Source organism: Zalophus californianus, chromosome 6 (assembly GCF_009762305.2).
Source record: "Zalophus californianus isolate mZalCal1 chromosome 6, mZalCal1.pri.v2, whole genome shotgun sequence".
In the NCBI taxonomy this organism is placed as follows: Eukaryota; Metazoa; Chordata; class Mammalia; order Carnivora; family Otariidae; genus Zalophus; species Zalophus californianus.
In genome coordinates, this window is record NC_045600.1 from 75,380,870 (window position 1) to 75,396,540 (window position 15,671).

The 15,671-nt window shown below is 37.0% G+C and overlaps 1 protein-coding gene across 1 annotated transcript; it reads right to left on the bottom strand.

Moving 5' to 3' along the window:
* Positions 1–2,728: 2,728 nt before the first annotated feature.
* LOC113910885 (olfactory receptor 4F3/4F16/4F29-like) lies at positions 2,729–3,667 on the bottom strand. The gene has a single exon (XM_027572940.2). The coding sequence runs from the start codon at positions 3,665–3,667 to the stop codon at positions 2,729–2,731; it is 939 nt and encodes a 312-aa protein (XP_027428741.2).
* Between the last annotated feature and the right edge of the window lie 12,004 nt (positions 3,668–15,671).

Genomic DNA, 15,671 nt, shown 5'->3' on the forward strand with positions numbered 1-15,671 from the left:
ACAAGCCACGATTTGAGAAGCCAGGAGACCCACCAACAGCATAAACCAATGTGTGCAGAATGCCCCACAGCTGTGTCCAAACTAGTAGAGGAAATAAACTTTTAGGAAGCAAAATGTAATAGTTATTAAATTAATATTCCTCCCCAAAAGTGCCACCAGGCCAAGTACCAATATTGGAGTTATTAGCCATCTGACTTGACTTCCTCTGTTAAAATAATTACATATGCTGACCCTTCAAAAGAACAAAAAAGAAGCTACAATTTTGTTTCAATAAATCCATTCCTTCATTTTGCAACAGCTGAGCTCATTTACTCCAGATTTTTCTTGACCGACAGAACCTGCGTCCTACAGGGGTGGGAAAGCCAAAGGAGCAGCTCGAGTGTCAGCTGAGTCTTGATTTCACCAAGCTCCTCACAGCAGGGAATCTATTTTGTCCAGGCATAAAACCAGAAGTCATGAGCCCACCCCAGGCATCCATAAATCAATCTGAGATCTGAGGAGAAGGCCAGCTGGCAGAGGCCACCTGGGCAGCCTGGACTAATCAGTCTCCTTGACCAAACTTTAATCAGGCTCCTCTGAGCACTCTTCTCCACTAGCCCTCAACTCCACTAAGCCCCCATCCTTGCTGGGCTTGCATAGACCAATTATAACTAGAATCCTATTAAGTCAGTTTAGAGAAAACCCTTCACCTTTGATATCTGATTCTTAAATACTTACTCTCAATATCTGATCACTCTGGCCTGCCTTCAGCAAGAATCCTATTAGGTCAGTTTGGCAAGAATTCTCCCCTTAGTAATTTCTATCCACCAACCACCTCCCATCTGCTCTTTGGCTATAAATCCACACTTGTTCTAATTGTACTGGATATGAAGCCCCGTTCTATACTGAGATCCCTTTTCCCCTATTGTAATAATTCCTGATTAAAACCAGTTTTTCTCACTTACACTACTGCTGTCAGACTCTAGGGTTTTTTATTGGGGAGGGTATGTGCTATGGTGAGCGCTGTGAATTGCGCAAGACTGTTGAATCACAGATCTGTACCTCTGAAACAAATAATGCAATATATGTTAAGAAAAAAAAAAGAAAAGAAGAAGATAGCAGGAGGGGAAGAATGAAGGGGAGTAAATCGGAGGGGGAGACAAACCATGAGAGACGATGGACTCTGAAAAACAAACTGAGGGTTCTAGAGGGGAGGGGGGTAGGGGGATGGGTTAGCCTGGTGATGGGTATTAAAGAGGGCACATTCTGCGTGGAGCACTGGGTGTTATGCACAAACAATGAATCATGGAACACTACATCAAAAACTAATGATGTAATGTATGGTGATTAACATAACAATAAAAAAATTTAAAGAGACTCTAGGGTTTTTTTTTTTTAATAGAGTACTGTCTGTGAAACAAAAGTTAATTTACCTTGGTTAAAGTCATAAAAGGGATGATTAAGACTGTATGAGAAGTAATTGTAAGGTAACAGGATCTGGTTTTGTTTATTCAGTGGGATAATGGACAGATTTATTCTAAGATAAAATTTCTGGTTATTCCAGAATTTGAAAGAGGAAAACAAACTCCAATGTAGATAGAAAACTATAGAAGGTTCAGGAAGCAAATTCTACTTGCCTTGGTTTCATATATATATGAATATAAATAATGAGACTGAAAATAAACAATGATAGATGTTAATATTTTGGCAGTTTGCAAAGCCCAGCTTTAATTGCTTTATTTTTAAAAACAGAAATGCTTTATGACCAAATACTATATTGAAGCAAGACCAGAATTTGGTTTCCTCTCATTTACAATGACCTGACAAATTACCTTGGTATATTCATTCTACTCTTGACTAAAGGCAGTAAATGTTATTCTTTACCTTCTGTGTAATCATACAAGTTAGCAAGATTCTTTAGCTCCCAAGAATAACTTTTTGTGTCTTTATGCTCTATTATTGGACCCCGAGAGACAATCTGGGGGTTTCAGAGGGGAGGAGGGTCAGGGGAGGGGGTAACAGTGTGAGGAGTTTTGAGGAGGGCACATGCTGTGATGAGCACTGGGTGTTATACTTAACTAATGAATCATTGAACACTACATCAAAAACTAATTATGTACTATACAGTGGCTAACTGAACATAATAAAAAATAAATAAATAAATAAATAAATAAATAAATAGAGTTAATTACCTATGAAAGAGCTGAAGTTCCTTCTGTTTATTTTAAATATATTTCACTCTGATTAATAGGTAGCTATACTACAACCATTCTCGTTCTAAGAACCTATACTACCTACACCACTGTTGTGGGTGGTTTTGTGTCTACCAAATATATGAGTTGAAATCCTAATCCCCAATACCTGTGAATGTGACCATGTTTGGAAATAGACTTTGCAGATGTAGTCAAGTTAAGATGAATTCATACTGTATTAAAGTAGATTGGGAGATACTTCATGTTCTGAAGGCCTGAAAGTATACCCTCTTATATTTCTAAAAATTACTTCAGATAAGTACTGTTCCTTAGGAATTTAATCTTGAGATTACTATAATCATTGGTTTAAAAATACTCCCTGTGTAATACTCTTTTTTCAAAAGTGAATGTCCCTCCCCCCTGAGTAAAGACAAAATAGACCCAGTATCATCATGTATAATCAAATCAAGATAAGAAAACAAGAGCTTTTCTCTAAGTTTGACCATCAATAATGAACATCAGTAGTCAACAAGGGCTCTTCACAATACAGGCATCACTTAAGAGATCTTCCTGTAACTCACTACCTGTCTGCATATTCTCCTCATTGCCACCTTCATTTCTTGATTCCTGAATGTATAGATGACTGGATTCAGGAAAGGAGTGAGAACAGCATCAAAGATGGCCAGAAACTTATCCAGGTCTATGGAGAGAGTTGGCCATGTATAAAAAAAAATCAAAGGACCAAAGAACAAGAATACCACAGTGACGTGAGCTGACAGTGTAGACAGAGCCTTGGATGAACCAGCTGAAGAGTGTTTCTGAACAGTGAGAATGATGATGATATAGGAAATGATCAGTATGAAGAAGGAGCCAACAGAGATGAATCCACTATTGGCTGTGACCATGAACTCTAGTCGGTAGGTGTCTGTGCAGGCAAGTTTGATGAACCGAGGAAGGTCACAGTAAAAGCTGTCCAATACATTAGGACCACAGAAGGGTAAGTTTACCACAAAAGCCAGTTGAACCACAGAGTGGATAAGGCCAGTCATCCAGGCAGCCACTAAGAAGAAGATGCACATTCTTGGGCTCATGATGGTCAGATAGTGGAGAGGCTTACATATGGCAACATATCTGTCAAAGGCCATGGCAATGAGCAGCACCATCTCCACACCACCAATGACGTGGATAAAGAAGATTTGAGCGATGCAGCCACCAAAGGAGATGACTTTACGCTTTCTGAAGAGGTCATAAATCATCTTGGGAGAAGTGGCTGAAGAAACTCCTAGGTCAATGAAGGAGAGGTTGGCCAACAGAAAGTACATGGGGGAGTGCAAATGAGGGTCAGAAGTCACAGCGAGCATGATGAGGGAGTTTCCCATCATGCTTGCCACATAAAACGTGGAGGAGAACACAAAGAGGAGAAGTTGGATCTCCCAGGAGTTGGTGAGTCCCAGGAACACAAACTCGGACACCACGGAGTGATTCATTCCATCCATTGCCTTTGTTGGCACTCCTACCTGAAGAAGGACATAGGAGAAAATGTAAATTATGATAATTATGTTAATAGATTGGGAGAGAAGTCAAAATTATGAAGGCCTGTTTCTACTATAGCATTAGAACCAACCTGATATGCTCATGGCCTCTCAACTGTGATTACCCAGAAAAATGGTGGCTGTCATGTGGAGCTGCTTTCTACCACCAGGTTGTCTCTGCATTTGATACCCTCTGCTTCCTCTTGGGGTTGATGCCGTGATTACTCATGAGTTATAACATAGTCAACATGAGCCAAACCTTTTGATTTTTGGTTCAAAACTGATACGATCTGGCCCCAGTCACGCAGAACTAATCACTATTTCAATCCCTTCCAAGTCCATAAGCCTTTATCTGGAAGCCGGACCCTTCTTCTCTTCCATCCCAGGGCCCACCTCTGGGAATATATTCATCTTTAAAATTACTTAAATGTTTACAATGTCTATAAAGTCTTGCTTTATTATTACTAGTATAGCCACAAAGTTTTCTCTGCATTTAATACTCTGCTTCCTTCCAGGGTAGATACTATGATCCTTGTCCTGAGTTACAAGATTGGTCAACTTGGGTAATAAGAATTCAACACCAAATTCTTTTGATTTTTGGTTCAATCACACAAAACTCCTCACCACTTCTAAACTATTTCATTCACTTCCAAAATTACAAGGCTTATTCTGACAAACAGACCCTCCGTCCTAACTCCCCACCTCTGGAACATATTTATCTTCAAGGCTTATTAAATTTTCAGTCTTGCTTTATATCACTAGCATTTATTTTACTATGTCTTGTGTTTTAGTAACCCAAGTACAGTTCTAACTTACGAAAAGAATGTAAGCTCCTTGAAAGCAGATATTGTGACTTATTCATATTTAGATTCCCTGAAGTAATGAAGAAGTGGTCCACACAGAGTTGCAGGTCCATAAACTGTCTGAGTTTGCATCATGGTATGCACAGAAATTAAGAGTGCTGGGCACCTGGGTGGCTCAGTCATTAAGCGTATGCCTTCGGCTCAGGTCATGATCCTGGAGTCCTGGGATCGAGTCCCACATCGGGCTCCCTGCTCAGCAGGAAGCCTGCTTCTCCCTCTCCCACTCCCCCTGCTTGTGTTCCTGCTCTCGCTGTCTCTCTCTCTGTCAAATAAATAAATAAAATATTTTAAAAGAAGAAAGAAATTGAGAGTGCTAAGAAACTTATCTAGCAATTTTACATCATAGCAAAACCCAGATGTATGATTTTGTATTTACTAGAGTATCAATCCATGATTGGGGAGGTGGGGAGAGGAACCTATGTCTTCACCATTTGAGGAGCACTGCCCTAGAATGCTGAACACATGATCTAAGCAGCCTAAACCATGAAAGGCATCATGGTGCAGTGAAAAGTATTTTGTTCAAACCTCTTTAAAAAGACTTATCACAGACCTGTACCTCTGAAACAAATAATACATTATATGTCATTAAAAAAAAAAAGAAGATAGCAGGAAGGGAAAAATGAAGGGGGGGAAATTGGAGGGGGAGATGAACCATGAGAGACTATGGACTCTGAGAAACAAACTGAGGGTTCTAGAGGGGAGGGGGGTGGGGGATGGGTTAGCCTGATGATGGGTATTAAAGAGGGCACGTACTGAATGGAGCACTGTGTGTTATAAGCAAACAATGAATCATGGAACACTACATCAAAAACTAGTAATGTAATGTATGGTGATTAACAGAACATAATAAAAAAAATAAAATAGAATAAAAAGACTTATCACATTACCTTGTAATTTTAATTTTATTTAGAGAAGCAACATAGCATAGTGGAAAGAACATGGATTTTGGATTCACAAAACCAAGAGTTATACTCTGGTTCAGCCACTAAGTTGATATTGGGCAAGTTAATTAAATTCTTGAACCATCTATGAAATTGCAATGAATAATACTAATTACTCTGAGTAAGTTGTAAAGATAAAGTTTCTCGTCATGTATTCAATGTGTAAATATTTAGCAAATGTTGATTTTACTTCCCTTTATTTCACTTGTCCTTAATAGTGCACAACACCTGAGATAAATGAATGAATAAGAAAATAAAATGGCACTGGCCAGCACACAGCATCAAAATTTCATACCTAAAAGATATTTCTTTATTATTATGTTCAATTAGCCAACATATAGTACATCATTAGTTTTTTATGTAGTGTTCAGCAATTCATTAGTTGCATATAACACCTAGTGCTCATCACCACACATGCCCTCCTTAATACCCATCACCAGGTTACCCCATCCCCCACCCCCCTCTCTTCTGCAACCCTCAGTTTGTTTCCCAGAGTATTTCAACAATACATTATGATTATCTTCTTCCACATAATAGATTTTATATTCATAATCTTTTAGTGATCAAAATCAATACCATCCTGTGTGGATTAAATATATTTGCTCTCAAAAATCACTGTATTTCCTTAAGTCAATCAGAGAAAGACATGTATCATATGACCTCACTGATATGAGGAGTTCTTAATCTCAGGAAACAAACTGACGGTTGCTGGAGTGGTGGGGGTGTGGGAGGGATGGGGTGGCTGGGTGATAGACATTGGGGAGGGTATGTGCTATGGCGAGTACTATGAATTGTGCAAGACTGTTGAATCACAGATCTGTACCTCTGAAACAAATAATGCAATATATGTTAAGGAAAAAAAAAAAGAAGAAGATAGCAGGAGGGGAAGAATGAAGGGGAGTAAGTCGGAGGGGGAAATCAACCATAAGAGACGATGGACTCTGAAAAACAAACTGAGGGTTCTAGAGGGGAGGGGGGTGGGGGGATGGGTTAGCCTGGTGATGGGTATTAAGGAGGGCACGTTCTGCGTGGAGCACTGGGTGTTATGCACAAACAATGAATCATGGAACACTACATCAAGAACTAATGATGTAATGTATGGTGATTTACATAACAATAAAAAATTTTTTAAAATCACTGTATTTCTTTATAGTACTTTCTACAAATGTAATTCGTTGAATTTTTTTGTTTGTTCTCCTTCCTGATCATACTGCAACCGCCAAAGAGTTAAGAACTTCATCTGTCTTATTGTCCAGTATATCCCAAAACTTATAACCACACCAGTTACAGAATAGGAATTTGTAAATATTTCAGGAAATCAATATTTTCTGAAAGAAGAGGATATATTTGGATTATTCAAAAACATGTCCCATTATATAATTAAGGAAGATGGGTAAAGAGACTGCATAGTTCCTAAGCAACAGAGAAGATAGAAAATAAAAGACTGTAGAAGTGAAGAAGAGTTAGGAAAAAAGAAGAATTAAAATTTTAAAAGGATGAAGAAATTAGGAAAATATATGTATAATAATGAAGAAAAGAAGGCTAAAGCTTACTTTAAATTAAGTGAAAGGTGGTTTATGAGGTTATGATTTGCATTACTTTCTGGACCCACTGTTGACAAATCCTGTAATCACAAATATGTTTCAGTATTATATCTCCAAGCGTCTTTTAGGTGCTAAGGCTCTTGGGAAAGTGTCTCAATAAGCCTTTATCAGCTATGCTCATAGAGCCATGGATTCATTTGCCTTTTGGCTCTCCAGTCTCCATCAACTACGTAAGAACGGAATTTTAGGAAAAGTGACTTTAAAGCAGAACAAGATATAAACATGGAACTAGAAGCACTAAAAGGATAAAAATACATCCATTCGAATATCAGGAAATACAGAAACTTGAAAAGTTTGGGTCCTCACAATTTTAAAGTGACTTGAGACAGGGTCATATCCAAATCCCAGTCCAGAACAAAAGTCAGAAATAGAGACACAAAGATGTGTTTATTCACCTAAAAGTTATCAAATACTCATAGGGAAAAACTCCTGAACGATGGTATTCTGAACTCACCCTCTCTTATGTATTTGCTATGCTTTGAAATAACTTTTCTTAAACATATTAATTATACACATAATTTGTAACAAATTAAATATCCATGATGCAAAAGAGAAGGTCTAACTCTTTGTCTTCTGTTGTGATTAATCCTTTTTCTTGATCTGAATGGAAATGATTAATCCTCCAAACAGATCCCCAGACATTTAATCCTGTATAGATGAAGGAAATATTGGAAACTGAAGTTCTAAATAATAGTTATCAAGGTGAAAAGGATCTACAGATAGCTGTTAGGTTTGAAAAAGGTACTAATCTAAATCATCATCCATATAAATTTCCTCAATATAAAGATACTGTGAGTTTAACATCTCCCTCAGCTCACACCTTCTGCATTTTTACCTCTCAAATTGTCACAAAACCTTCTTTATACTCAAGTAAAATCTGCCTTCTCTATTTTTACTTTTTATCATTCTGGGAAAAATAAATCTTGAAAAGGACTTTTCAAATAACTGTTTCTGTACACAAATGTAACAAATAAAGTCACCCCTGAGTTTTCTGTTTGCAAGATTCAACAAACTCAGTATTTTTATTTTTCCTCTTAGAATCTTTTTCTCCCTTCCATGCAAAAAAAAATTCTCATTTCTCAACCTTCTTTAAACCTTTCTTCTTTCTACTTACAACTTAGAGATAAAATTCATTTAAAACACTCTAATTCCAAACCATTAAGGTACCAGAAAAATTAGTTTAATCTCCTAGGAGCTTTATGGGTTTTTTAATCTTTCACATCATATTTTAAAATGCTGTTACACTGTAAACTGTTTATTAGGCTTTGGGGTTTTGGGTCTCCATGTCTTCTATTTTTATTGAAATGTCTATGAAATCCTTTTCCATCTTATAAACTTGACAAGTGCCTAATAAATTTGCTTCTTTTCACAGAAGACGATCAGTTTATACCCATCTCTTTTGAAAAGCTAATGAGGAGAAAAATTTAATTATCCATATTATCTTCCTGCGTCATCAGTCTTTCTCATCTGTTGATCAAGTGGCAGAGTGAGAAACATTTATATAATCAACACAGACTGATTAATTGCAACCTATGCTGAATACAAAATATTACAAAACCATTTGACTGTTTCTAATGTCTTTCACATTACCCAAGGTACAATGTGATTCCAGCTAAAAGTCAAGGTCAGTTAACCTTTTCCAAAATATCAACCAAATTTTTCACAATTATTCTTCTATACTATTTAGTTCCTTATCCTGGATACTATCTTCTTTGCTTTAGGATAACGCTCGTGTGCTTGAGGATATGACTCATATTCATAGCAATTCCAACAACAAAATCATGTCTAAAATTAAAGCCACTTTTTGCATTGCTAATTTTTTTCCATTCTTCTACTTTACCTGTATAAAGGGAACAGCATCTTCAGGAAGTTTGAAATTTTCCTATGTTTTCTAACACAAAGTGACATATAAAGTCTAATGTCCTGCCATTAGAAGAAATGAAGCTAATTACAGCTCAAGAAGACAATAACCAAGTGATACTGCAAAAACATGACAGTTTAGAAGGAGCTCCTGGATCAGGGGACTTTACCCCTAGAGAACTATTTGGTTGGACCAGGGCAACCAGTAATCTAAAACTCATAATAAGACACTAGAGAGGAAGAAGGAAATAAAGTAGAACATTTTTATTTAATATCTTTATGCTATTTTGTTGGAAATTTTATAAATATTGATAATTACCCATTAGAATTAATCTCTGAAAATAGGTAAATATTAATTCAAAAAAATTAATTTTGGTCATCTTGATCATCTCCAAGAAAGCCACTGTGCTTAATTTTTTAGTATAATTTAAATAGTAGAAGAATATATACCCAACTTCATTTTTATGCAATCATTATACTGAGTAATTAGAGATGTATACAAAGATTTAACTATATAGTAATTCATTCCAGTGAATGGAGCTTAAAAGTGAATAAAACAACTCTACCTTCCATCACTAATAAAGAAGCACAGTGTCTGGTAGATTTCTCCTGTTTCTGGAGGAAACATATTCTATAACAGGAATAGCACTCAAACTCATGTACTAAAAGACGTGAAAGGTTCTCAGCTTGAGCAGGGTACAGATCCGGAAAAGGTTTTATTTGCTAGCATTTCCAGATTTGATGCAAATAACCCTTGTACCTGGACCATCCTACTTGGCATACCCTGTAGTGTTAGAAAAATTGGTAGTGAAAAAAGAAAAGCTGTGAAGTTTATAGCAAGCATCAATTGGATAATCACAACACAATTTTTTTATAATTCTGGACCAACCATTTCCTCCAAGGATTACAGTTCAGGCGCAATACAGACACACATGATAACACAAAATATCACATCATACCATGGATCCACGTTAAAGAAAAGGAGGTGTTGGCACATGAACACTGGATCTATTGGTCGTATCAAACTATACCAACCAGAATCTGCTGGTCTAACAGAGGAACGGAAGAACTTACTGCAGGTGCAGTTGAAGCAGCAACTTGGGCTTGATATTTTGAGATATATACATATATAGACACAATAAATAATTAATATTTAAACCTTCTCATGGAAAGAACTTCAAGGAATACCTTTAGTTGTATGCTTCCCTTGGAAGGAAAGGATAGCTGTGGAACAAATCTTACCAATTTGTGGCAGGCCTAATTGTTTGGTTTGTTCAGGGACTAAGAAAGAATGAGTTTATACAATTATTGGCATGGAGTTCTAGGGAGAGGTAGGTAGCTGGACCTCTCAGAAAAACAGAGAGAATGACAGTATTCATGCCCATGTAAGAGCTTAATTGAGGTTACTCATTGTACATGAATAAGATGACCTGCCCCTGTGGTTGTCAGTCAGCCTCTTTCTGCAGCTGTTTTAGAACTGCTTAAGTGGCATTAAAGCATAGCAGCGGAGTTGATGTCTCTGCATAAAATCAGTTACTTGAATTTCCCATCACTAGGGCTGATTTGCTTACCATTGCTGCAGGTGCCCAAGCTGCCAATACAAAAGTAAATGGTCAGCTCCTTGTATGGTACCATATCTTACCTTACTCTGAGAGGACTGGGACTATTCACACTTGTGACTGATTGAAAGTTAAACCCTTCTTTTATGAAATGAGGAGATGCTTATCTTCATAGGGATATTTATCTCTATTTCTATCTATGTCTTTCTCTAATTTCACTTCACAGGGAAAGATACTATCTATATAAATACATCCCATATATTTTATATATAGACATATTATAAATATTAAAAATTCTTATAAGTTATAAATATATATGCTATACATATTATGTAAAATATATAATGTACATTATAAATAAACTATAAATATCTTTGTAATATATGTTATAATATATGTTTACATAATATAAATTATCTGTCACCTATTTATTTGTTAATTTTGGGTACTTCTTTGCCTTTCCCACCACAGTGGTGCTGCCAGCAATACCATCTATTGATTCATAGAATACCTTCGTTGCCTTATATGTGGTTATGGTTTGATATATAATATTGCATTTGGGCATATTTTGATAGGAAGTGAGGTGTGACCATGGGTTTACACCCATTGCATTCACTGGACTTAGCTGTGCTCCAAACCCTAGAAACAACTGGCTTGCTAGAATAGTGTAGTGACATACAGAAGAAGGATCAGTTTTTGTATCAACTGGGGGATGAACATCTTGCAATTTCAGGATACTATCTGATGCAGTACATATCTTAAACCAGTGATGCGTGTATATATATATATATATATATATATATATATATATATATATATATATATATGGCTATCTGTTTTAAAGCTGGAATATATGAATCCAAGGTAGAAGAAGTCACTCTAACAGTAAAACCAAATAATATACTAGGGAAATTTATGCTTCCTACTAATGGGAGCTTTGATTTAATGGTAAGCAAATCAGCCTTGGTGATGGGAAATTCAAGTAACTAATTTTATGCAGAGACATCAACTCCGCTGCTATGCTTTAATGCCACTTAAGCAGTTCTAAAACAGCTGCGGAAAGAGGCTGACTGACAACCACAGGGGCAGGTCATCTTATTCATGTACAATGAGTAACCTCAATTAAGCTCTTACATGGGCATGAATACTGTCATTCTCTCTGTTTTTCTGAGAGGTCCAGCTACCTACCTCTCCCTAGAACTCCATGCCAATAATTGTATAAACTCATTCTTTCTTAGTCCCTGAACAAACCAAACAATTAGGCCTGCCACAAATTGGTAAGATTTGTTCCACAGCTATCCTTTCCTTCCAAGGGAAGCATACAACTAAAGGTATTCCTTGAAGTTCTTTCCATGAGAAGGTTTAAATATTAATTATTTATTGTGTCTATATATGTATATATCTCAAAATATCAAGCCCAAGTTGCTGCTTCAACTGCACCTGCAGTAAGTTCTTCCGTTCCTCTGTTAGACCAGCAGATTCTGGTTGGTATAGTTTGATACGACCAATAGATCCAGTGTTCATGTGCCAACACCTCCTTTTCTTTAACGTGGATCCATGGTATGATGTGATATTTTGTGTTATCATGTGTGTCTGTATTGCGCCTGAACTGTAATCCTTGGAGGAAATGGTTGGTCCAGAATTATAAAAAAATTGTGTTGTGATTATCCAATTGATGCTTGCTATAAACTTCACAGCTTTTCTTTTTTCACTACCAATTTTTCTAACACTACAGGGTATGCCAAGTAGGATGGTCCAGGTACAAGGGTTATTTGCATCAAATCTGGAAATGCTAGCAAATAAAACCTTTTCCAGATCTGTACCCTGCTCAAGCTGAGAACCTTTCACATCTTTTAGTACATGAGTTTGAGTACTATTCCTGTTATAGAATATGTTTCCTCCAGAAACAGGAGAAATCTACCAGACACTGTGCTTCCTTATTAGATGGAAGGTACAAAGTTCAGTAATTTTCCTTTACTTTAAGAGGATGTCCTGACATTCCCCAGACCACTGAACTCCTACAGTTTTTTTCAAACTTTATTCAGGGTAATTGACAAACAAAATTGTATATGTTTGAGGTTTACAATGTGGTGACCTAATATACACATATACTGTGTAATGATTGTCAAGATCAAGAAAATTAACACATCCGTAACCTCATATACTAAACTCTTGGGGCTGTGTGTCTCTGTGTCTGTGTCTGTCTGTCTGTGATAAAAATTCTTTAGATTTACTCTTAGCAACCTTCAAGTACACAATACCATATTATTAACTATAGTCACCACATTGTACATTAGATCCTCTGAACTTATCTTCCTACAACTGAAAGTTTATACGCTTTGACCTACATCTCCCCATTTCTACCTCCCCTAAAGCCCTAGCAACCACCATGCTATTATCTGTATCTATAACATCAGCTTCTTTTTTTTAAATTACTCCACATATAAGTGATACTGTACATTATTTGTCTTTTTCTACCTATGTCAGTTAACATAATGGCCTCCAGGTTTATCATGTTATCACAAATGGCAGGATTTGCCTTTTATGGCTGAATATTCCAGTTTGTATATATACCACATTTTCTTTACTCATTCATCCATTGAAAGAAATTTACATTGTTTCCGTATCTTAGCCACTGTGAATAATGCTGCGGTGAAGATGAGTGTACAGAAACCTCTTCAAGATCCTGATTTCATTTCCTTTCAATATATACCCAGAAGTACAATTGCTAGATCATATTGTAATTCTGTATTCAGTTTTTTGAGGAACCACCATATTGTTCTTTGCAAACTTCATAATGTTTACTGTAAATTAGCAGCTGTACCAATTTGCATTTCAACCAACAGTACAAAAGGGTTCCCTTTCCTCCACATCCTTGCTAGCATTCATTTCTTGTCTTTTTTAGAATAGCCATCTGGGTGTTATATGCAACTGATGAATCACTAAATTCTACCCCTAAAACTAGTAAACACTATATGTTAATTGAATTTAAATTAAAAAATTAAAAAAAAAAAGAATAGCCATCCTAACAGGTGTGAGGTGAATCTCATTGTGGTTTTGATTTGCATTTCCCTGATGATTAGTGATGGTGAACAACTTTTCATGGGTCTGTTGTCTGTTTGTATGTCTTCTTTGGGAAAATGTCTATTCGGGGCTTTTATCCTTTTTTAATTGGATTAATCGCTTCTTGCTATGAGTTATATGACTTTCTTATTATTTTGTATAATAACCCCTTATCAGTTATAGAATTTGCATGTATTTTCTCCCATTGTGTAAATTGGCTTTTCAATTTATTGATTCTTTTCCTTTTGTGTAGAAGTTCTTCAGATTGATACCTTCCCAATTGTTGATTTTAGCTTTTGTTGCCCATCCATTTAGTGTCTTATCCAAGAAATCATTCCCAAGACCAATGTCAAGGACCTTTTTTTGCCTGTGTTTTCTCCTATGATTAAGTCTTTGATCCATATCTCTGAAATCCTAAAATTTTAATGATATGGCAATTTCCTTATTCTTTATGCAATTTATTCACTCCCTGACAACACATATGTATGACCTAAGCATGAATGTACTTGCCATTTCTTCCTTATCTGGTTTGATGGTGTAGTGTCATTAATATAATTGACAATCTTAAATATATATAACCTATCCAGATGATCCATTTCTCTTCAGACTATGACAAAGGGTAGAACAATAAATAGATACTGATGTCCATTCCATGTAAATTCTGTTTCTAACTCTACTTTCTGAAAAAGATGGAAAAGAAAATTTACCAGATCAGTGACCACATATCATATACCCAAGGCTGTGTTAATCTGCTCTACAGTGCCTGGGTGGCGCAGTCGCTTAAGTGTCCGCCTTCAGCTCAGGTTATGATCCCAGGGTCCGGGTATCAAGTCCCTCATCGGGCTCCCTACTCAGTGGGGAATCTGCTTCTCCTCTACTTCTGCTGTTCCCTCTGCTCCCCCTGCTCTTTTCCTCTCTCTCAAATAAATAAATAAAATCTTTAAAAAATAAAAAATCTGCTCCAACAACAATACCACCTTTGGTACAGCAACTGCAAGTGAGGTTACTACTGACCTGAGTTTACAATAGTCCATTGTCATTTTCCAAGATCTGCCTGACTTTTGTAGGGGCCACAGTGGTGAATTAAATAGACAGAGGATGGAGATCACCCTTCCTATATTGTTTGGGTATCTTATTGCCACTATCCCTACAGAATATAATGTACTTTTTTATTGTTATGTTAATCACCATATATTACATCATTTGTTTTGGTGTAGTGTTCCATGATTCATTGTTTGTTCATAACACCCAGTGCTCCATGCAGAATGTGCCCTCTTTAAAACCCATCACCAGGCTAACCCATCCCCCTACACTCCTCCCCTCTAGAACCCTCAGTTTGTTTTTCAGAGTCCATCATCTCTCCTGGTTCGTCTCCCCCTCTGACTTACTCCCCTTCATTCTTCCTCTCCTGCTATCTTCTTCTTTTTCTTTTTTCTTAAAATATGTTGCGTTATTTGTTTCAGAAGTACAGATCTGTGATTCAACAGTATTGCACAATTCACAGCACTCACCGTAGCACATACCCTCCCCAATGTCTATCACCCAGCCACCCCATCCCTCCCACCCCCCACCACTCCAGCAACCCTCAGTTTGTTCCTGAGATTAAGAATTCCTCATATCAGTGAGGTCATATGATACATGTCTTTCTCTGATGGACTTATTTCACTCAGCATAACACCCTCCAGTTCCATCCACGTCGTTGCAAATGGCAAGATCTCATTCCTTTTGATGGCTGCATAATATTCCATTGTGTATATATACCACCTCTTCTTTATCCATTCCTCTGTCGATGGACATCTTGGCTCTTTCCACAGTCTGGCTATTGTGGACATTGCTGCTATAAACATTGGGGTGCACGTACCCCTTCGGGTCCCTACATTTGTATCTTTGGGGTAAATACCCAGTAGTGCAATTGCTGGATCGAACGGTAGCTCTAATTTCAACTGTTTGAGGTACCTCCATACTGTTTTCCAGAGTGGTTGCACCAGCTTGCATTCCCACCAACAGTGTAGGAGGGTTCCCCTTTCTCCACATCCCCGCCAACATCTGTCGTTCCCTGACTTGTTAATTTTAGCCAT